Below are 22,713 nucleotides of genomic sequence, written 5' to 3' on the forward strand. Positions count from 1 at the left end.
ACTCTCCCTAACATAACCAGCTGAGATGAAGTAGACACAAAACGTTTATTCCTGACCCTGAATATAACAATTAAGAATTGGATATTATTCTAACAATACAATTTATTAATGAGCATGGCCATCTGCACGCCACAGGATCCCAAATTGGTGCTATACCACTCCACAGGAGTATCTTAGCACTTAAGTGCATACTTACAATGGTCAGTCCTGTTATCAAGCAGCTATTCACCCAGTTCTTCTAGCAAGTCAGCATTATAGAAACAGATAGAAACATAGTATAGTACAGCTGCGGTTATGGGCCTTACACTAATGGTCGCCCCATGTGTTGCAACTCATTAGCATTTATAGTAATGAATGGTAGTTTATTTTATTTACACCTTCAAGGACACCCTCAAAGCCTCCTTGAAAAAGTGCAACATCCGCACCGACACCTGGGAATCCCTGGCCCAAGACCGCACAAAGTGGAGGAGAAGCATCCGGGAAGGCGCTGAACACCTCGAGTCTCTTCGCCGGGAGCAAGCGCAGCCAGCAGAAGGAGCGCACGTCAACCCAAGCACCCCACCCACCCGCCCCTTCAACCACCGTCTGCCCCACCTGTGACAGAGACTGTAGGTCCCGCATTGGACTCATCAGTCACCTGAGAACTCATTTTTAATGTGGAAGCAAGTCATCCTCGGTTCCGAGGGACTGCCTGAGGAGATGATTTTGGCGCTTCTTTCATGTACTGCAGGGGTGTGCAGACTATGGCCTGTGGGGCATTTCCAGCCCTTGAGCCCTACCCATTTCTCATTACTGGTTTGTTCTGTTTGAATTTGGTGTGCCTGGAGGTTTGGAAAGGGCTGTTGTCTCATTGGCGGATAAATCCGACATCAGAACATCAAGACCCATCGGTATCCAGAACAGGGGATTTGGGCACATCGATGGATTTAAACTTTGTGTGCCCAACTAGGCTCCAGGGAATGCACCAAAACAGCCCTCCAACAATAGATGCTGGGACACTCCCTAGTGTCCTGTACTGGTTTCTGATACGCATGAACCTGCTGTACAGAAACAAAAAGTTGTTTATCACATTTTAATGTTAAATCAAAACTGACACTACAACTATGGGGCAATCCTCCCGTCCCCAAGTGTTATCTGGTTCTGTTCATCGGTTTTCAGTTTAGCAGCACTGGGGAATGGACCACCTTCCGTTCTGGGCATTCTGTGTCAGAAGATTAAGGGGTGATCCAATTGAGGTGTTGAAGATGATTAAAGGCTTTGATAGGGTAGAGAGAAACTATTTCCCTGGTGGTGGGGGGGGGAAATTAGAGCCAGGCCGTTCAGGGGTGATGTCAGGAAGCACTTCTTCACACAAAGGGTGGTGGAAATCTGGAACTCTCTCCACCAAAAAGCTGTTGAGGCTGGGGGTCAATTGAAAATTTCAAAACTGAGACTGATAGATTTTTGTTATTCGAGGTATTAAGGGTTACAGAACCATGGCAGGAAGATGGAATTGAGATACAGACCAGCCATGATCTAATTGAATGGTGCAACAGATTTGAGGGGCTGAATGGCCTACTCCTGTTCCTATGTCAGTATCAAGCATACCCAGTTCAGGTTCAGCACAGTTTAGATACAGAGTAAAGCTCCCTCCATTCTGTCCCAACTGTATAAGAACATAAGAAATAGGAGCAGGAGTAGGCCAATCGGCCCCCCGAGCCCGCTCCACCATTCAACAAGATCATGGCTGATCTGATCCTAACCTCAAATATACTATCACTCTCCATCCCACCCGAACCCATGTGATCTCCCAGGAGAAGCAAAAAACCAGATTTTAAAAAAAACAATGGCCAATTTGGGAGAAAAAATCTGGGAAATTCCTCTCCAAACCATCTAGGCGATTGAAACTCGTCCAGGAGATCACTCTGTCCCTATATTTTCTACAGTACTTACCTTCTGTAAAGGCGATCTCCACCCCAGCCAGGAACAGCAATAAAACCATCTCCTGAAATCTAACAGAATTAGAACACAAGTAGGAGCAGAACCAGGCTACACGGCCCCTGGGCCCACTCCACTACCCACAGGGCCACGACCATTCCGAACCTAGACTCGCCCAATTTCCTGCCCGCTCCCCGTAACCCCTAATTCCCTTTATTTCTAGGAAACTATCTACAGTATTTCTGTTTTAAATTTATTTAATGATGTAGCTTCCACAGCTTTCTGGGGCAGCAAATTCCACAAACCTACCACCCTCTGAGTGAAGAAATTTCTCCTCATCTCAGTTTTGAAAGAGCAGCCCCTTATTTTAAGATTATGCCCCCTAGTTCTAGTTTCACCCATCATTGGGAACATCCTCACCGCATCCACCCGATCAAGCCCCTTCACAATCTTATATGTTTCAATAAGATCGCCTCTCATTCTTCTGAACTCCAATGAGTAGAGGCCCAATCTACTCAACCTCCCCTCATCCCTGGAATTAACCGAGTGAACCTTCTTTGTACTGCCTCGAGAGCAAGTATGTCTTTTCTTAAGTATGGACACCAAAACTGTATGCAGTATTCCAGGTGCGGTCTCACCAATACCTTGGACAACTGCAGCAATACCTCCCTGTTTTTATATTCTATCCCCCTAGCAATAAAAGCCAACATTCCATTGGCCTTCTTGATCACTTGCTGCACCTGCATACTAACTTTGAGTTTCATGCACCAGGACCCCCAGATCCCTTTGTACTACAGTACATTCCAGTTTCTTGCCATTAAGATAATAACTTGCTCTATGATTTTTCCTGCCAAAGTGCATAACCTCACACTTTCCAGTATTGTATTCCATCTGCCAAATCTCTGCCCACTTACTTAGCCTGTCTATGTCTCCTTGCAGGTTTTTTATGTCCTCCTCACTCACTACTTTCCCTCCCATCTTTATCATTTGCAAACTTTGATATGTTACACTCGGTCCCCTCCTCCAAATCATTAATATAGATTGTAAAGAGTTGGGGACCCAGCACTGACCCCTGCAGAACACCACTAGTTACTGATTGCCAGTCGGAGAATGAACCATTTATCCCAACTCTCTGCCTTCTGTTAGAGAGCCAATCCTCCACCCACGCCAGAATATTACCCCCAGTCCCGTGATTTTTTTATCTTGAGCAATAATCTTTTGTGTGGCACCTTGTCAAATGCCTTTTGGAAGTCTAAATACACTACGTCCATTGATTCCCCTTTATCCACCCTGTATGTTACTTCCTCAAAGAACTCCAGCAAATTTGTCAAACATGACTTCCCCTTCATGAAACCATGCGGAGTTTGTTCTATTAAATTATGATTATCCAAATGTCCCGTTACTGTCTCCTTAATAATGGACTCTAAAATTTTACCAACCACAGATTGTATCTGTTTTGGTTGACGTTTGTTCCATCTCTATTACTCTACGGGAGGGGGAAATCACTTGCAATTGCTTGCTTTAGTGGCTCATCCTTAATTTCATGCTGTCTACTCTTACCCTCTGCTCTTAAGAGTTCCTTAAACTTCAGAAAATATAGTCGTCAAGGCACTGCAGCATCTCAAATATTTCTGTTGATTTTCAGGAAAAAAAGGTTTCCTATGAAGACTACTGAGGGATCCCCAGACTTGGCACCTGGTGACGTACTCAGTCACAGAGTACACCAGCAGTAACATCCTAGTGTTTCTCCCCTCACGGCCCCCTCCCCAACAATGAAAAACAATTTTAAATGGGTTCATCACACCGAATCAAATACTGGCTGGGGATTGCACCCTTAGAAAGTGATTGAATGGGTCCCAGCTGGGAAAAGACTGTATGGAGACCACGGGATATATTCATAGAAACATAGAAGATAGGAGCAGGAGTAGGCCATTCGGCCCCTCGAGCCTGCTCCGCCATTCAATGAGATCATGGCTGATCATCCAAACTCAGTACCCTGTCCCTGCCTTCTCCCCATATCCCTTGATCCCTTTAGCCTTAAGAAATATATCCAACTCCTTCTTGAATATATTTAATGAATTGGCCGCCACTGCCTTCTGTGGTAGAGAATTCCACAGGTTCACCACTCTCTGGGTGAAGAAATTCCTCCTCATCTCAGTCCTAAATGGCTTACCCCTTATCCTTAGACTGTGACCCCTGGTTCTGGACTCCCCGACCATCGGGAACATCCTTCCTGCATCTAGTCTGTCCAGTCCTGTTAGAATTTTATAAGTTTCAATGAGATCCCCTCTCATTCTTCTAAACTCCAGCGAGTATAAGCCCAATCGACCCAATCTCTCCTCATACGTCATTCCTGCCATCCCAGGTATCAGCCTGGTGAATCTTCGCTGAACTCCCTCCACGGCAAGAACATCCTTCCTTAGATAAGGCGACCAAAACTGCACACAATACTCAAAATGTGGTCTCACCAAGGCCCTGTACAACTGCAGCAAGACATCCTTGTTCTTGCACTCGAACCATCTCGCTACGAAGGCCAACATACCATTTGCCTTCTTAACCGCCTGCTGCACCTGCATGCTTACCTTCAGCGACTGGTGCACAAGGTTCAGGAAACCCGGAATAGAAGAGTGACAATGCTCAGACATCTGCAAGAGCCGGCGGAGGTGACAGTAGAATGGAAAGGTATACTTCCAGCCTGCTTATGGTAACTGACTTACCAAACACTAGTACAGTACTTGATTGCATTAGAAGCAGGATTGCTTTACAGCCCATCATTTAGCAGGCTGTAGCAATTACTATCGCGCTTCATCATAATGCATTATTTCTGAAACAACTGGTCATCTCCCAGTCTTCTCCCTGACCCCCGTCCCCATCGCATACCTGTTCCAAACCGCCCCCCAAAACCGTGCGGACTGCCCTGCCTTCAACTCGACACAGGACTTGCAACAGCAAGCAAATCAGCAAAAGGCCGCCACACGCACTCACATTTTCGATGAACTGAATGTTTGACAGCATCAGGAAATCATTGAAGACATTGTGGAGCCGGGAGTCCGTGGCTTTCGTGTGCTGGATCAGGCCGTCGAGCTGCTTCTCGATTTCATGTGTGCGGGAGAGCATCCGCTGTGAGAAATCTTGCAGAAACAGAAGCAGCTGTTGGCAAAAAAATATAGAAAATCAATCACCACGAACATTCAAATTAGTGCAGAATCACCAAGGCCGTGCAAAATATCGAGTCTCAAACTGCTGCTTGTTGGATCTCCTTAAAGTAAGGAGGCAGCTCCCAGCGGGAACTACCTTTTTCCACCTCTCTCTCTCTCCCCCCCCCCCCACCCCGGTCGCGAAAATATTCTTCCCCCACCGCACAGGTGGACTCCACAGATGCCAAAAGCCCGAAATTCCTCACCCAACGCTCGTACCCAAGCCCAATCCATGGGGTGACAGTGCAGCAACACAACAGACAGGACATTTCCCCTGACCTTCCACCAAGCTAGTGTTGTAACTCTCAATATTTAGTGGCAGCCCAACGCAATCAAGTGAGGGGAAAAAATAGCAACAGCAGCGCGGCCCAAATGACTGAAGGGCACCCATTAATTGGACGGTATATTTTGTTCACACTTTTAATCGACCCGGTGGTTTTTTTCCATCCCAAGCACCAATTCTTGCTGCGTCCAATTCCACAGGGACCAGCAGTTCCCCGGCATCTCATAGAAACATAGAAGATAGGAGCAGGAGTAGGCCATTCGGCCCCTCAAGCCTGCTCCGCCATTCAATGAGATCATGGCTGATCAGCCAAATTCAGTACCCTGTCCCTGCTTTCTCCCCATATCCCTTTAGCCTTAAGAAATATATCTAACTCCTTGAATATATTTAATGAATGAATGAATTGGCCTCTACTGCCTTCTGTGGTAGAAAATTCCACAGGTTCACTACTCTCTGGGTGAAGAAATTCCTCATCTCTGTCCTAAATGGCTTACCCCTTATCCTTAGACTGTGACCCCTGGTTCTGGACTCCCCAGCCATCGGGAACATCCTTCCTGCATCTAATCTGTCTAGTCCTGTTAGAATTTTATAAAAGTTTCAATGAGATCCCCTCTCATGCTTCTAAACTCCAGCGAGTATAATCCCAATTGACCCAATCTCTCCTCATACGTCATTCCTGCCATCCCAGGTATCAGCCTGGTGAATCTTCGCTGCACTCCCTCCATGGCAAGAACATCCTTCCTCAGATAAGGCGACCAAAACTGCGCACAATACTCAAGGTGTGGTCTCACCAAGGCCCTGTACAACTGCAGCAAGACATCTTTGTTCCTGTACTCGAACCCTCTCGCTACGAAGGCCAACGTACCATTTGCCTTCTTAACCGCCTGCTGCACCTGCATGCTTACCTTCAGCGACTGGTGCATGAGAGCCTAGTGACAGTCGGCAGGCCCATCGACTGTGGAAAGCATCATAGCTGTCCGCACCCGACATCCCGCACACTTTCCCGCAGGGGTCACCGGAGAGCAATCACTTGCAACCAACTATTACTCTCCTTACAGATTAAACAGTAAACTGGGATCAATTCGTGAACTTTCAACAATAAGAATCTGGAAAAAATGCCGGCTGAACTCGAAGGCTCCGGTCCTACATTTGACGCCGCGCGTTAGGACTTAGGTTAGGGCCAGAGCAAAATATATTGAACACAAACCCCCTTTACAACATTCATTGAATTTCAGAGGTACAAGTCTCAGATGTCCGAGACCATCTGCAAGAGAATCATACCAATAGTAAGCATTTGGGACAGAGTAACAAATGTTTAAGGGCCACGCCAATGAGTTAGCTTGTTGCAGTGTTAGTCCAGGCTGTCTAAAGTTTGGTAAAGGCCGTGCACCCAACATGAAAAGAGCAAACCAGAATGCCAGTATCATCTTCCGATTAGGCACTTTACAGTCTTCCGGACTCAATATCGAGTTCAACAATTTCAGATCATAATCTTGGCCCCGATCACATATTTATATATTTTTATCCACACTTTTGGTTTGTGCCTTTTCCTTTTTCTCTCTCCCACATGGCAACTGTCTCTCACTCTGCCAGCGCATTTCACACTTCATCTAGAGCCATCCTTTTTCCCTTTATCTGTCCTATTACCATCTCGTCTTAAATATCTCTTAATGTCTCTTCACCCCCCCCCCCCAGACCTTCCCCTTTTGTTCTTTCATCCCCTCCCCCATTTCCCAGCCCCCAAACTTGCTTTTTAATCTGTTTTATTTCCTGCTTTTTTCTCAGTTCTGATGAAGGGTTTCGACCTGAAACGTTGACTATTTCTCGCTCCACGGATGTTGCCTGGCCTGCTGAGTTTTTCTAGCGTTTTCTGTTGTTATGCCAGTATTTAATACTGGGACTGCTGCTGCCTGTGTTTTCACAGACTAACCCCCCCGCACCCCACCCTCGAGAAAGGGGTACATTTACCAGAAAGTTTGCCCGTAGAAACTGGCAAGGACCAGTAAAAGGCAGGCTGCAGTCTCAATATTTTCCTTCTGAACTTTCAGAAGAGGCAGAATCACTGTTTAGATTGTGCCTCTTGTAGAAATGGGCATTAAAACTGCCTGCTTTGGCCAAGAGAGCCACACTAGGGTGCTGTAAAGCACAGGGACAATGCTGCCACTCCACTCTACTTGCTCCATCTTCATGCTGCTCTATTAGAGTTCCGACCAGAAGCTTCCCGTGACACTTCAGGGTGTGTGGGGAAAATGGGGGCAGGCGAAGGGAGAGCTGTCACGGGGTAGGTGTCACATCACCTCTCAGCTGGCCCAAGAGAAGCACAGATAGAAGCCTAGGTGGTCACTCATCCACTCGCTTCCAAGAGTCCAGCCACACACGAGAGATGGAGGAAAACCAGAAATAGTCACAATCATTGTGGCACAATTACACATTACAGAATAAATGCAGCCAAAAGCAGGTACAGATATTTGTGTTACTGTGACGTACTGTTACGGTCGCACTTACCCCAGCGTCTGCGCCAAGCGACCAGCTCCCACTGGCTTTATGAATCTCTTCTAAAGTCCACGGCCGCTCCCAGACAGGCTCACTCTCACAGCCATTCTGTCCAAGGGCGCCGTTAACAGTTACTGAGGGTCCATTCATCTATCACAGGAGAGTAAATCGTTAAATGTACTGCACACACAGGGACAGGTGGCTAGAAGGCAACGACAACACAACACTTTCTGACTGCAGGGCAACATGTGACAGGGCGACAGTACACAGAGCAATTAGATTTTCCTGCATTCACAACACTGCTCTGTGTCTTTCATGAATTAGATTGGTGCCGCTGCTGGCTTTAGCCGCATGCAGGAATCCACTTCCAGTTACAAGCTCAATGAGACCAAACGGGAAGACTATATTTAATCATGACTCATGCAACTCTTTTCCCCCCCCCCCTTAATTTTCCGTATTTCTAACCCTTTTCTCCATCCACACGGCCCGACACCAAGGCCATTGCCACCTAGCACCCCATAGCCAGCCACTTGTGCTTCTCAAGACAAGGGTCAATGGCGATGGGAAATGAAACACTCCCCCATCTTAGATACACACTGTCAGCATCAAGCACTCCCGAGGCAGATATAGCAATAGTTAAATACAGAATAAAGCTCTGTCCACACTGTCTCAGAGGAACACTCCTACCACACCAGTGGAGCATTTTCCTACATTAGCCATGCTTATTGCTGGAATGGAATTGAAGGTAGTTTTGGGCTTTTTATTTTGCACTGGTTCTTGTAACCAGCAGACTCGGCCTGTGCTTGAAAGGGGGTAAATTCAAAACTAATATGCAGAAGCAATATTTCAGCGAGCGAATGGTCAATCGATGAAACAGGCTCCCAAAGGAGATGGCGGAAGCAGTTAGTATCGATTAATTCAAAATTTAGATAGATTTCTTTCAGAAAATAACAATTGACTCTGCACTGTATCCCAAAATAAGACATGACGTGTGGCGAGTGTAGCGTGCATGGCAGGAACAGGCGACTTTGGACCTATGGTTCCCAAAGCTCTCCACCACTGGGGGTTTCCCTCGCCTCACATCTGGGCCTGTTGTAGACTCACTGATAGAGATTGATCGCTGTGATTAGGCAACAACTCCATTATCATTGTATCATAGGACTGCCAGGATGGTAGAATGCGAACTAGATGGAGCTTGGTCTTTCTCATCTAGCAATTCCTATATTCCTACATGGGTGATGGTCCCATTCCTAGTTGATGGGATCAATAATCTTCACAACTGATTGGCTTATTCGGCCACGTCAGAGGGCAGCAAGAGCCAACCACGCAAGTGGGGGATTCGGTCACACGTACACTAGTCGGGGTAGGGTTGGCAGATTCCCTGTTTGGAGAATGATTATCATCTCATCATCAGTTTGAGCTCAATTTGGGCCCAAGTCTAGCCCACCACAACACCCCATACAGATAATGTCAAGGTTTACCTTAGAAGACTAATAATCTCTGTGCATCTTCTCTACTGTTTTCCATTAAAGTGGTGAAATGTTAACCCAATGGGAGCGTGAATCAGCTGTGGATCACAAGTTCTGCCGGCTAAAGTTATCGTCAGACTGGTGGCTGAAACGTAAACAAAGTTATTTATTCTAGCAGCAATGACACTTGGGGTCTTCACTACAGAAGCACTAATACCACAACACTATCTACACAAGCTCCACCAACAGTGAACACCAACATCAACCACTGCAAACCAGCTCAATCTTCTAGACTGTGCGCAGGCACCCAGTACCCAAACAAGAAGCTTAAGACCATGGGGCCATCTCTGGCAACTCATTTTACGGCCAATTTTTCTTATTCGATGGCTTGGCCCGTCTCAATTTCATGCACCTGGAGGTTTGGAGGGGCGGGGGCGTTACTGCTGTTGTTTCATGGGTAAAGTCCTAACTCGCAACACGCGGACAACAGAGGCCAGAACAATGGGACTCCTACAGAAAAACCGGGGACCCCCAAACCAGCACACCGCGACCCCCCCAAACCAGCACACCGCGACCCCCCCCCAAACCAGCACACCGCGACCCCCCCAAACCAGCACAAAGCGACCCCCCCAAAACCAACACACCGCGACCCCCGCCCCAAACCAGCACACCGCGACCCCCCCCCAAACCAGCACACCGCGACTCCCCCCCCCCAAACTAGCACACCGCGACCCCCCCCCAAACCAGCACACCGCGACCCCCCCCCCCAAACCAGCACACCGCGACCCCCCCCCCCAAACCAGCACACCGCGACCCCCCCCCCCCAAACCAGCACACCGCGACCCCCCCCCCCAAACCAGCACACCGCGACCCCCCCCCCAAACCAGCACACCGCGACCCCCCCCAAACCAGCACACCGCGACCCCCCCCCCCCCAAACCAGCACACCGCGACCCCCCCCCCCCAAACCAGCACACCGCGACCCCCCCCCCCCCCAAACCAGCACACCGCGACCCCCCCCCCCCAAACCAGCACACCGCGACCCCCCTCCCAAACCAGCACACCTGCCCTCCCCTCGCCGCGGGCTGTCAGCCCCCGTCGATTGGGCCGGTTGCTCAGCCGGGAAGCGGGGACAATCCCTCCCCGGACCCCGTCACCCTCAGCCTCAGCCTGGGCCCGGCGCTCGGTGGGCGCGGCCCCTCGGGGCCCACAGCCACCAAACGGCTCCTCACAGCAACAACAGCCCGGGGCCTGGCTAACGGAGCTTGCCCATCACCGCCTGACCTGCAGCCGCTGCGCCCAGGCCCCGGTGCCGGTACCTCTCTCACCCTCCCCAGGGCTGTCCTCGCCTCTCCGCTCCACCAGCCGCTGTCAATCACTCCGTCGCCCCGCCCCCGCCGGCCGGTCACATGACCCTGGAGCACCTGATGGGGGCGGGACCGCTGGCCACGCCCCCTCCGCAGTGATTGACACCTCGAGATGTGTCACTCCTGCTGATCCCAGCCTGTCCAATAAACAGAAGAAAAGACAGACTTGCATTTCTCCAGCGCCTTTCACGACCACCGGACGTCTCAAAGCGTTTTACAACCAATAAAGTACGAAGTGTAGTCACTTGTTGTAATGTGGGACATGCAGTGGCCGATTTGCGCACAGCAAGCTCCCACTAACAGGCAATATGATAATGACCAGATAATCTGTTTTTGTTATGTTGATTGAGGGATAAATATTGGCCAGGACACCAGGGATAACTCCCCTGCTCTTCTTCGAAATAGTGCCATGGGATCTTTTACATCCACCCGAGAGGGTAGACAGGGCCTCAATTCAACGTCTCATCCAAAAGACGGCACCTCTGACAGTGCAGCACTCCCTCAGTACTGCTCTGGTGTGTCAGCCTAGATTTTTGTGCTCAAGCATTAAAATAGTCCTAGATATCCTTTATAGATAGAATGACTTTTTTTTGGATAACACTCCTGAAGGCCCCTTGGGACATTTTATTACGTTAAAGGTGCTATTGTAGGAATTGATGAATTCCTAACTAATAACTGAGGTCAACTCAGGAGATCAAACAAACAGGTCTTTAATGTAAGGCTAAACGAGTTCAAACAGTTTGTTGAGATCGATACAGGAGAACCACGAAAACAGGTCTTAACAAGATGGAGATTCCACGAGGACTGCCTGGGCAGTCACGTGGTTTGCGACGTGATGTCATCGTGTTTGCCCGCGTTTTCCCGTGCTTTTAAAGGGGCCACGCCCCGTACATACAAACACTATATACAAAACACAGTAATGTCTAACACAATGGTACAGGCTTAGGCTGGTGTTAGAACATCGTTAAAGGGAATTATATACAGTTAGCCAGAGTCATTCAGTGGCTCCGCCACATGCGCCCCCCAGAATTCGCTTTAACGGACAAAGTCAAGCGGTGAGTTGGTCTGATGAGCCTGTCAGAACGACTCCTGTACTCCTGAGGCGGAGGCTGTTGGGCGGCTGGCGGCCTGGCGGGCGGATGCACTTGGTCTGCTGTAACGGCGATGGGTGGCCAACCTCGTCTCAGCGGTTGTGCTGTCTCGACGGGCCGGTCGAGGTCCAGATGCGCTGGCTTTAAGCGATCGACCGAAATGTGGTCCGGTTTACCACCGACATCCACCGTGAAGGTTTTGTCCTCTGCCTCCAACACACGGAAGGGACCAGTATATGGGGCCTTGAGTGGATTCCTATGAGCATCGTGGCGAATAAAGACGTACTCAGACTTGTGAAGCTCCGGGGGAACGTGCGAACTCTGCAGCCTGTGGTTCGAAGTGGGCACCGGTGCGAAGCATCTGGCCGCCTCCTGGTGACTAGTAAGCTGGTCAGACGTGGACCATGGTTTTGTTGATGTTGGCAGGAAATCCCCCGGGACTCGCAGCGGCTGACCGTACACCAGCTCCGCTGATGAAGAGCGAAGGTCTTCTTTGGGGGCCGTGCGAAGGCCCAACAGGACCCATGGTAGCTTGTCTGCCCATCCGGCGTCCTGGAGGCTGGCCCTCAGGGCGGCTTTCAGTGATCGGTGAAAGCGTTCACAGAGGCCATTCACCTGTGGGTGGTAGGCTGTGGTGCGGTGTAATTTGACACCGAGTCCTTGGGCCACTGCATTCCAGAGTTCGGAGGAAAACTGCGGTCCTCTGTCGGAAGAGATATCTGTGGGCACTCTGAAACGGGCGACCCAGGTGGAAATGAACGCCCTGGCCATGTCCGCCAAAGTGGTGGATGACAGGGGAACCGCCTCCGGCCATCTGGTGGTGCGGTCAACCATGGTCAGGATGTGTGAAAAACCATGGGAGGGTGGGAGTGGTCCTACCAGGTCCACATTGACATGGTCAAAACGCGCTCCGGAACCATGAAGGTGGCCAACGGAGCTTTGACGTGGCGCTGTACTTTGGCCTTTTGGCAGACGACGCAGGTGTTGGCCCAGTCGCGGACATCCTTGTGCATGCCATGCCATACGAATTTCGCTGACATCAGCTTCTGGGAGGCCTTCATTCCTGGGTGTGACAACCCATGTATGGCGTCGAACACTTTATGGTGCCAGACGACCGGCATGACCAGGCGAGGGTCCCATACGGAGACGTCACACAACAGCGTGGTACCTGCCGAATGGAACTTGACGTCAGCCAACCGGAGGCCAGTGACGGTCGTTCTGCAGGCTTGGACTTCTGGGTCTGAGGCTTGGTCCGCTGCCATGAGGGCGCAATCGATGCCCAAATGAACCGTATTGACGGTCGCGCGTGAGAGGCAGTCTGCCACCAGGTTGTCCTTACCGGCCACGTGCTGTATATCCATGGTAAATTCAGATATGTAGGTCAGTTGACGTTGCTGTCGGGATGACCACGGTTCGGCGGTCTTAGCCATGGCATAAGTTAGTGGCTTATGGTCCACAAAAGCGGTGAAAGGACGTCCTTCCAGGAGGAAGCGAAAATGGCGGATGGCCAGAAAAAGGGCGAGCAACTCCCAGTCGAACGTGCTGTATGCTCGCTCGTTCCGCCGTAGTTGACGGCTGAAGAACGCTAACGGCTGCCATGTCCCGTTCACCCACTGCTCTTGCACGGCGCCGATTGCGTAATCTGACGCGTCAGTGGTGAGGGCGATGGTGGCTCCTGGCAGCGGGTGCGCCAGCATGGTTGCGTTGGCTAAGGTGCTTTTGGTGTCGGCGAACGCTTGGGCCATGTCATACGTCCAGTCTATCGGGTTCTTGCCAGTCTTGCCCTTGAGGGCCTCGTATAGGGGCTGCATGAGTAGTGCCACCTTAGGCACGAAACGGTGGTAGAAGTTAACCATGCCCAAGAATTCCTGCAGGGCCTTTATGTTCTGCAGGCGTGGAAAGGATGTCACCGCCTCTACCTTTGCTTGTAAAGGAACCGCTCCGTCTGGGGTGATGCGATGTCCCAGGAAATCAATTTGTTGCAGGCCAAATTGACACTTGGCCGGGTTGATAATCAGGCCGTGTTGGCTGAGGCACCGAAAAAGTGTGCGTAGGTGACAGATATGTTCCTCTTTATTAGAACTGGCAATGAGGATATCGTCCAAGTAGATGAAGAGGAACTTGAGGTCCCGCAGCACGGAGTCAATCAGGCGTTGGAAAGCCTGGGTGGAGTTTTTTAACCCAAGCGGCATTCGCAAAAACTCAAAGAGGCCAAATGGGGTGATGACTGTGGTCTTCTGGACGTCCTGTGGGTGAACTGGGACCTGGTGGTAGCCCCGGACGAGGTCGACTTTCGAGAAGATGGTGTTCCCAGCCAAATGGGCAGAGAAATCCTGGATGTGGGGGATCGGGTACCGAATAGGAGTGGTGGCGTCGTTTAGGTGTCGAAAGTCGGCGCATGGTCGCCATCCACCGCCAGGCTTCGGGACAATGTGGAGGGGTGAAGACCAGGGACTATTCGACCGGCGAATAATCCTTAGCCGTTCCATTGTCGCGAACTCCGCCTTTGCGACCGCCAGCTTGCCAGGTTCCAGGCACCGGGCTCGCACGTAGACCGGGGGGCCGTTGGTGGTGATGTGGTGCTCAACACCATGCTTCGTGGCCGTGGAGGAGAACGTGGGTCTTGTCAGTTCGGGAAATTCGGCGAGTAGACGAGCAAACTCGTCAGGAGTCGGGAAAGCACAGGCGACGGTGCGCAACGTAGTGTTACTGCGGTAACAAGGGATAGAATTGAAAGTTGCCACGTTGATCAACCGCCGGTTCTTCACGTCGACCAGGAGGCTGTTGGCACACAGGAAATCCGCGCCGAGAATGGGCTGAGAAACCTTGGCCGTAACAAATTCCCAGTGAAAACGTTGCCCCCCCGAAGCACAACTCCACTCGCCGCCTGCCGAAAGTCCGAATTGTGCCGCTATTGGCCGCTTCGAGGGCGGACGCGGGTAAAATGCTGCACTGCGCTCCGGTGTCGCACAGAAAACAACGACCGGAGAGTGTGTCGGTGATGAAAAGCAACTTGCCCGCGTTGCCGATCGCCATGGCGGCCGCGGGGCGCCGGTTAGACCCGTTCCTCAGTAGTCGCAGTTGTTTTTGTTTTAGGAAAGCTGCAGGGAGGGCGGCAACGTCTCGCTTTCGCGTCGAACTGCGCATGGTAGGAACACAGCCCAGCCGGCTGACGAGCTGGGGCGGCGTCAGTACTGTACTGCTGCATTACCGCGAAAATTTTGTCCGCCTCTGCCACGAGTGTCGGTGAGTTTTTTGTAGTGTATGTGCCTTTAAGAGCCCCCTGTGTACTGTAATACCGGTAATGGCCACTCGGGCTATATAAGCCTGTATATTGTTTTGTATCAGTTAGTTCCCTTCCAGACTTTGTTCAGTAAACACCTGTGAAGCCAACTCCTGTCTTCAGTGTCTCTATTAACGCACAGATACAACAGTGGTGATGAATTGGAAACGGACTTAGCTGCAATTCGGCAGCACCTCAAGGACATCGATTCCTCTGGCGTCCAAAGTCGAAGAAAATCAAGAAAAAGAAAAAGCTGTGGTTTCACCAGCTAGCCAAGCTGGTGGTAGGTACTGCAATAATCCTTCCTGGGCGTCGGGCTGGGGCTCCAGCGGCTGGCTCTGCACCGAGGCCAAGCAGCGAAGGCGGAGGCAAGCAGTAACAGACGGGGAGGGAGCACTCAGGAGACGGCCGGCACAGCAAGCAGGTCGGCGTTCAGACCTAGCAGAGAGAGTCCGGCGGGAACGAGTCTCCACCTGTAAATGAATAAATTAAAAAAAGGGAAACCCGCGGGAAACAGCGTTGTCATCGGCAGCAGCGGCGGGGAAGCGCGGGAAGTGCCATATCTTTTCTGCAGAAAAGAAAGAAAAGCGCGAGAAGCGCCATTTTTTTTTCTAGGATGCCTAAGTCTGGCAATATTGATGCTTTTGATAATGAGATAGAGGATTGGGCCACATATGTGGAAAGAGTGGAGGTATATTGCACCGCAAATGGAATAGAAAATGAAAAAAAACCTTCAGTACTTCTAAATCTAATGGGCGCAAAGACATACGGGCTGTTACGAAACTTAATCACTCCAGCCAAACCAAAGGACAAGAATTTTAAAGAAATTGTTGATACCCTACAGGAGCACTTAAACCCAACACCGCTGCTGATAGCGGAACGATTCAAATTCTTCAAGAGGAATCAACACAAGAATGAAAGTAACGCTGATTACCTCACCGAATTAAGAAAGCTATCAAAGCACTGCCAATTCGGGGCAGGACTAGCAGATTATCTTCGAGACAAATTCGTCTGCGGTCTCCTAACTGAAGGAACACAGAAAAGGCTGCTTTCTGAAAAAGATTTAACACTGGACCAGGCTTTCAGTATGACTGTATCATACGAAGCAGCCGCAAGAGGAGCTGCAGAGATACAACAAAAGACACAGGACTTCGGCACCCATGAAATGACACAGGGTTTCGAGCGATGTTATCGCTGCGGCAGATCCACCCATGACCAGAGGGACTGCTGGTTCAAGGACAAAGCATGCAGGCAATGCGGAAAGATTGGACACATTGCACGGGTATGCCGATCTGGACAAAAAAAATCCACGGACAGAAAAAAAAAAATCAATAAAGAAAAGTACAGAAAGGTACAAATGATGACGGACAGTAGCTCCGAAGACCAGAAGAGCGATAGCGACTCCGAAAACAAGAGACTAAGCTGTCTCAAATTACATAATGTAATTGCCAAAGAAGATTACCAGACCATTTGGGTTACCCTCACGATAGCAGGGTCCCCAGTTAAAATGGAGCTAGATACAGGATCAGCTCTGACCGTCATAAGTCGACGGGATTACGAGCAGCTATTTCCGCATATACCTTTAAAAGTCACATCTATTATCTTGAAAACATTTACGGGGCAGAAAGTATACCCCAAAGGAAAAATAAGGGTGCCTGTTGTATACAACGGCAAGGAAATACAAAAGTTGTATTTATACGTTCTACAAGATGGTGGTCCACCGCTGTTGGGACGTGAATGGATCACGAAAATACGTTTAGACTGGCACTCCATTCAGGCACTGACGGTGACCAGTAAGGAAAAAAACGATGATGACGTCATACCTGAACGATTAAAAGACATCTTGGCCAATGCCAAAGAAGTGTTTCAAGAGAAACTAGGAACCTTGAAAGGCATCACCGCCTCAATAAAAGTGGAAGATGCGGCAATTCCCAAATTTTTTAAGGCAAGACCGGTGCCATACGCAATTCGTCCAGCAGTCAAGGCAGAGCTGGAGAATTTGGAAAAGGCAGGCGTATTATCCAAAATAGATAGGAGCGAGTGGGCAACACCCATCGTCCCAGTCATGAAGAAAGCGTTCAATAATGATAAATCTGAAGAACAGAGAAAAATTCGCATCTGTGGAGACTTCAAGGTGACTGTAAACCCGGTCCTTCACATGGTACAGTATCCTCTTCCGAGGATAGAAGATATTTTCGCCTCACTATCCGGAGGGAAACGTTTCACCAAAATTGACTTGGCACAGGCATATCTACAAATGGAGGTTGAAGAGGCCTCTAAAAAGTATCTCACGATAAATACACACAAAGGTCTGTACCAGTACAATCGACTGGTTTTCGGAGTAGCATCCGCTCCAGCTATTTGGCAAAGAGCTATGGAGCAAGTCCTCCAAGGGATTCCGGGGACTCAATGCTACCTAGACGACATCCTTGTAACAGGAGAAAACGACAACGAGCACCTTGCCAATTTGGAGCAGGTGCTCACTAGGCTGAGAGAACGGGGCCTACGAGCAAATCGCCCCAAGTGCGAATTTTTCCAGAATCGAATATCATATTGTGGCCACATAATTAATAAGGAAGGGTTGCATAAGTCACCTGAAAAAATTGAAGTGGTCATAAAAGCCCCAGCACCTGAAAATGTTTCACAATTAAGGTCGTTCCTGGGATTAATAAATTACTATCATAAATTTTTACCGAACTTATCAACTCTTCTGCACCCTCTTAATGAACTGCTACAAACAGGAGTAATTTGGAAATGGAGCGAAGACTGTAAACGTGCCTTCCATAAATGCAAAGACTTAATCACGTCCAAAGAAGTTTTGGCTTATTACAACCCATCACTGCCAATCAGACTGGCGTGCGATGCATCCCCTTACGGCGTAGGAGCAGTATTATCGCATAAATTCCCTGATGGCTCGGAACGGCCGATAGCTTTTGCGTCACGCTCATTGAACTCAGCTGAGCGTAACTATGCCCAAATCGACAGGGAAGCACTCAGCCTGGTATGGGGAGTGAAGAAATTCAACCATTACCTACACGGACAAAAATTTACCTTGTTGACTGACCATCAACCCCTCATCTCCATATTCAACCCTAAAAAGGGTGTTCCCATTATGACAGCGCAAAGGCTACAGAGGTGGTCCCTTTTTCTAGGGGCACACCAATATAACATAGAATACAAAGGATCAAAACAGCATGGGAATGCTGACGGTTTATCGCGCCTACCGTTGCCAATGGTAGAAGAAGCACCTCCCGTAGACCCAGTGGAGATTTTCCACTCTACCATAGTCGAATGTCTACCAGTAACAAATTCTGCCATTGAAAGGGAAACTAGAAATGACCTGACTCTCCACGAGTCTATGATTTAACAGTGAAGGGATGGCCAGCACATGGCGAACCACTGTTGCCAGCATTCTCGCAAAGAAGAGAACAGCTGTCAGTGTGCCGAGGAACCTTGATGTGTGGATCCAGAGTGGTGATTCCACCCAAACTCCAGGATAAAGTTCTAAAGGAGCTTCACGAGGGGCACCTGGGTGGAGTGAAAATGAAGAACCTAGCCAGGGCGTTTGTATGGTGGCCAGGTATCGATGGAGACATCGAAGAAATGACCAAGAGCTGCCTAGGATGCCAGAAGGTCCAAAATACTCCACCACAAGCCCCTCTACATCCATGGGAGTGGCCCTCATCTCCCTGGCAAAGGGTACACATCGACTTTGCTGGTCCATTTGTGGACTCAATGTTCTTAATCGCGGTTGATGCACACTCCAAGTGGCCGGAGGTAATAAAGATATCCTCCACCACCACGGAAAAAACCATCACAGTATTAAGGACCATATTTGCCAGGAATGGGCTGCCTGAACAGATCTGTTCTGATAATGGACCAAAATTTGTGTCTGAAGAATTCAGGAAGTTCTTAAAAAACAATGGGGTTAAGCACTACACGTCCGCCCCATACCATCCCGCCACCAATGGATTGGCTGAAAGGTTTGTCCAGACCTTCAAGAAGGCCATAAAGGCCATGGGTAATGAAGACATAAAACTTCAGCACAAGGTGGATAACTTCTTGTTCGCATACAGGAATGCAACACATATGGTTACAAACCAAACTCCCGCCATGATGTTCTTCAATAGAAGCCTAAGATGCCGGCTGGATTTGATCAAGCCAAACATCAGAAGGGACGTGGAGAACTGGCAATTTCAAGGCATGAATGAAAGGCCAACTAGAACCTTCCAGATAGGTCAACAAGTTTTGGCCCGGGACTACCGTACCGAGAAATGGCAGCCTGGAACTATCTGCACACGACTAGGACCGCTGATGTATACCGTGGACATCGGAGAAAGCATAACAAGGCGCCATGCTGACCAAATCATAGAGTCATCCGAAAAGGGACAACCTACACCACAACTCTATACGCCTAATGATGAAGTAGAGATACCCATATCTACCTCCGATCCGGTGATACTGGAACCTGATGAACCCGACACTGGCATTCAAGCCGAATCAGCCTTGCCAAAAGAACCTACTACACCACCGAGGCGTTATCCGGACCGAGTCAGGAAGCCTCCAGAGAGACTGATTTATAATTAATTAACTGCAGCAATGTGTAGATTATTTTTCTTGTAACATGTAATTAATGATTACTTAAAATATTATGTACTGGTTGGCTAAAAGGAGAGGAATTGTAGTGTATGTGCCTTTAAGAGCCCCCTGTGTACTGTAATACCGGTAATGGCCACTCGGGCTATATAAGCCTGTATATTGTGTTGTATCAGTTAGTTCCCCTCCAGACTTTGTTCAGTAAACACCTGTGAAACCAACTCCTGTCTTCAGTGTCTCTATTAACACACGGATACAACATCTTCCACCTCGGACCTGGCCATGGCAGCTTGCACCTGCTGAGGCAGCTGGCTGATGAATTGTTCACGGAAGAGGAAGCATTCCGGTTCGGGGCCCAGGAGTGTGAGCATTTGGCTCATCAACTCCGAAAGCTTGGAGTCCCCGAGCCCGGGCATAGCGAGCAATCGGCGCGCTCTGATTTAGTGAGTCCGAAAACTTGCAGCAACCGCGCCTTGAGGGTTTCATACTTGCGCTCCGTTCGAGGGTTCTCGAGGTGGCTGATGATCCACGAGGCGGTGGAGCTGTCGAGTGCGGAGACCACATAGGGATATTTGGTCTGATCCGCAACGATGTCCCTCAGGGTGAACTGGGCCTTGACCTGAATGAACCACGAGCTCGCTTGCTGCTCCCAGAACTGCGGTAGCTTTAGCGAAACGGCATTGGCCTCCATGTCGTGTTCTTTTTGCGAAAAGCGTTCACAAAAAACGGGGTCACCAATGTAGGAATTGACGAATTCCTAACTAATAACTGAGGTCAACTCAGGAGATCAAACAAACAGGTCTTTAATGTAAGACTAAACGAGTTCAAACAGTTTGCTGAGATTGATACAGGAGAGTCACTAAAACAGGTCTTAACAAGATGGAGCTTCCACGAGGACTGCCTGGGCAGTCACGTGGTTTGCGACGTGATGTCATCGCGTTTGCCCGCGTTGTCCCGCGCTCTTAAAGGGGCCACGCCCCATACATACAAACACTATATACAAAACACAGTAATGTCTAACACAATGGTACAGGCTTAGGCTGGTGTTAGAACATCATTAAAGGGAATTATATACAGTTGCCCAGAGTCATTCAGTGGCTTCGCCACACTATATAAATATAACTTCTTGTTGTTGCATTTCTATAGCGCCTTTCACAGCCTCAGGACGTCCCAAGGCGCTTCACAGCCAATGAAGCGTAGTCACTGTTTGTAATGTGGGAAAGACAACGGCCAATTTGTGCACAGCAAGCTCCCATAAATTTAGGCATGTTCTCCCTGGAAAGGACAAAGTTGAGAGGCGACCCAATTGCTGTTTTTAGGACTATTCTAGGGTAATGTTGGTGTCAGCCGTGGCTCAGTGGGTAGCACTCTCACCTCTGAGTCAGGAGGTTGTGGGGGTCGAGCCCACTCCAGAGATTTGAGCACATAATCCAGGCTGACACTCCAGTGCTGCACTGAGGGAGCGCTGCACTGTCGGTGGTGCCGTCTTTCAGATGAGACTTGAAACCTCTCAGGCGGACGCAAGCGATCCCATGACACAATCAAGGATAAGCAGGGGAGTTCTCCCTGGTGTCCTGGCCAATATTTATCCCTCAACCAACACCCAAAAAAGCAGATTGTCTGATCATTATATAATTTTCTGTTTGTAGGACCTTGCTGTGTGAAAATTGGCTGCCACATTTCCGACATTATAACAGTGACTACATTTCAAAAGTATTTCATTGGCTGGAAAGTGCTTTGGGACCTCCTGAGGTTATGAAAGATGCTGTAAAATTGTACTAAATGGTACAACTTTAAATGGAGGGCAGGTACAGAGAGACCTGGGAGTTCATGTGCACAAATCTTTGAGGGTGACAGGACAAATTGATAAGACTGTTAAAACGCATACAGGATCTTTGGCTTTATAAATAGAGGCATAGAGTAGAAAAACAAGGAAGTCATGCTAAACATTTATAAATGTTAGGCCTGAGCTGGAGTATTTGCCCAGAAATTCGGGTCGGAGGCTTCCCGCGGGTCAAGCCTCCGACCTGCACTTACCTAGTGCGCCGGCCGTTGAGCTGTGGGCCCGCATGGGATTCCGATCCTGGGCCTCCTCCAACTGCCGGCGCGCAGTGCTTGTGTATCCCAGGGGCGCAGTTAGTTCGAAGCGTCCCCTGGGATCACGTGGGCCATGGAGAGCCAATGGTAGCAGGGAATGCTTCATTCATAAATTTGACAGGAAGGCCTGTCAAATCTATGAATACAATCCAGCCCCAAAACATAACCAAAACATCGAATACATTTTTTTTTTTAATCACATTTTTAAAATAACTATAAATTACATAAAATAACTATTTTAAACAATAATTTAAATTTTTTAAAAAATTAATTACATTTTCTAACGGGGCTAAAAATAAACTTACCTTTCTTTAAAGTATTTAAAAATAATAAACCTGTGGAAAAAATGTTTTAATTTTACGTAATTCACCACTTACCTTGTTAAAAGCAGGCCTTGCGTCTGCTTTTTAAAAGCGTAGCTGCTGGAGACTTGCCCTCCCGGAGAAACCTGTAAAAAATACGGAAGTTCCAGGCGTACGCACTGCCTCTCCGGCACACGCGTTCGACCTGTGAACCCCTTCCTTTAAGGGAATGGAAGTTCCGGTTTCCCGCGCATGCGCAGTGCATGCGCGAAACCAGCACTTTCGTTGGCCATACGCGTGAGTACCCAGCGCGTACTCACCCGTGGGGACCCGAAGTTCTGGCCCAATATTGTAGGAGTCTACGTACTCCTAGCAAAAAATACTGAACTCGGAGAGGTTCAACAGAAACGGTTTAATTGTTGAGGCTGCATGCTGAACACAAAATGGAGTCAGAGACTACACAAAGTACAACTCTCTTTCATCAGTGCACAGCTTCGACTGCTCCTCCCCCGCTCTGGGCCTAACTATGTTGCAGATCGAGTTTCTTAAAGGTGTGATCCTTCTTAAAGGCATGACGCCTGATTTATAGTCTACGGACCGGAAAGCGGATTGTGTCCGT

At 49.1% G+C, this 22,713-nt stretch overlaps 1 protein-coding gene across 12 annotated transcripts in view; it reads right to left on the reverse strand.

Annotated features, from left to right (window-relative positions):
* The window catches only part of LOC147098488 (WASH complex subunit 2-like), a 53,241-nt gene extending 42,428 nt beyond the window's left edge, over positions 1-10,813 (reverse strand). For 3 of the 12 annotated variants that reach the window (XM_085970255.1, XM_085970252.1, XM_085970257.1), the window contains exons 1-4: positions 10,678-10,813; positions 9,372-9,504; positions 7,903-8,040; positions 4,903-5,067 (exon numbers count right to left, since the gene is read on the reverse strand). In XM_085970255.1, the coding sequence (XP_085826381.1) occupies positions 4,903-5,067; positions 7,903-8,040 (303 nt within the window). In that variant the 5' untranslated portion in view covers positions 9,372-9,504; positions 10,678-10,813. Of the gene's footprint in view, positions 1-4,902; positions 5,068-7,902; positions 8,041-9,371; positions 9,505-10,642 lie in introns of all 12 variants that reach the window. The other 9 variants (XM_085970250.1, XM_085970249.1, XM_085970246.1 and 6 more) reach the window with 5 other exon arrangements.
* Positions 10,814-22,713: the final 11,900 nt, after the last annotated feature.

Source organism: Somniosus microcephalus, chromosome 29 (assembly GCF_052327205.1).
Source record: "Somniosus microcephalus isolate GS21.2 chromosome 29, FLI_Smic_1.0, whole genome shotgun sequence".
Taxonomy (NCBI): Eukaryota; Metazoa; Chordata; class Chondrichthyes; order Squaliformes; family Somniosidae; genus Somniosus; species Somniosus microcephalus.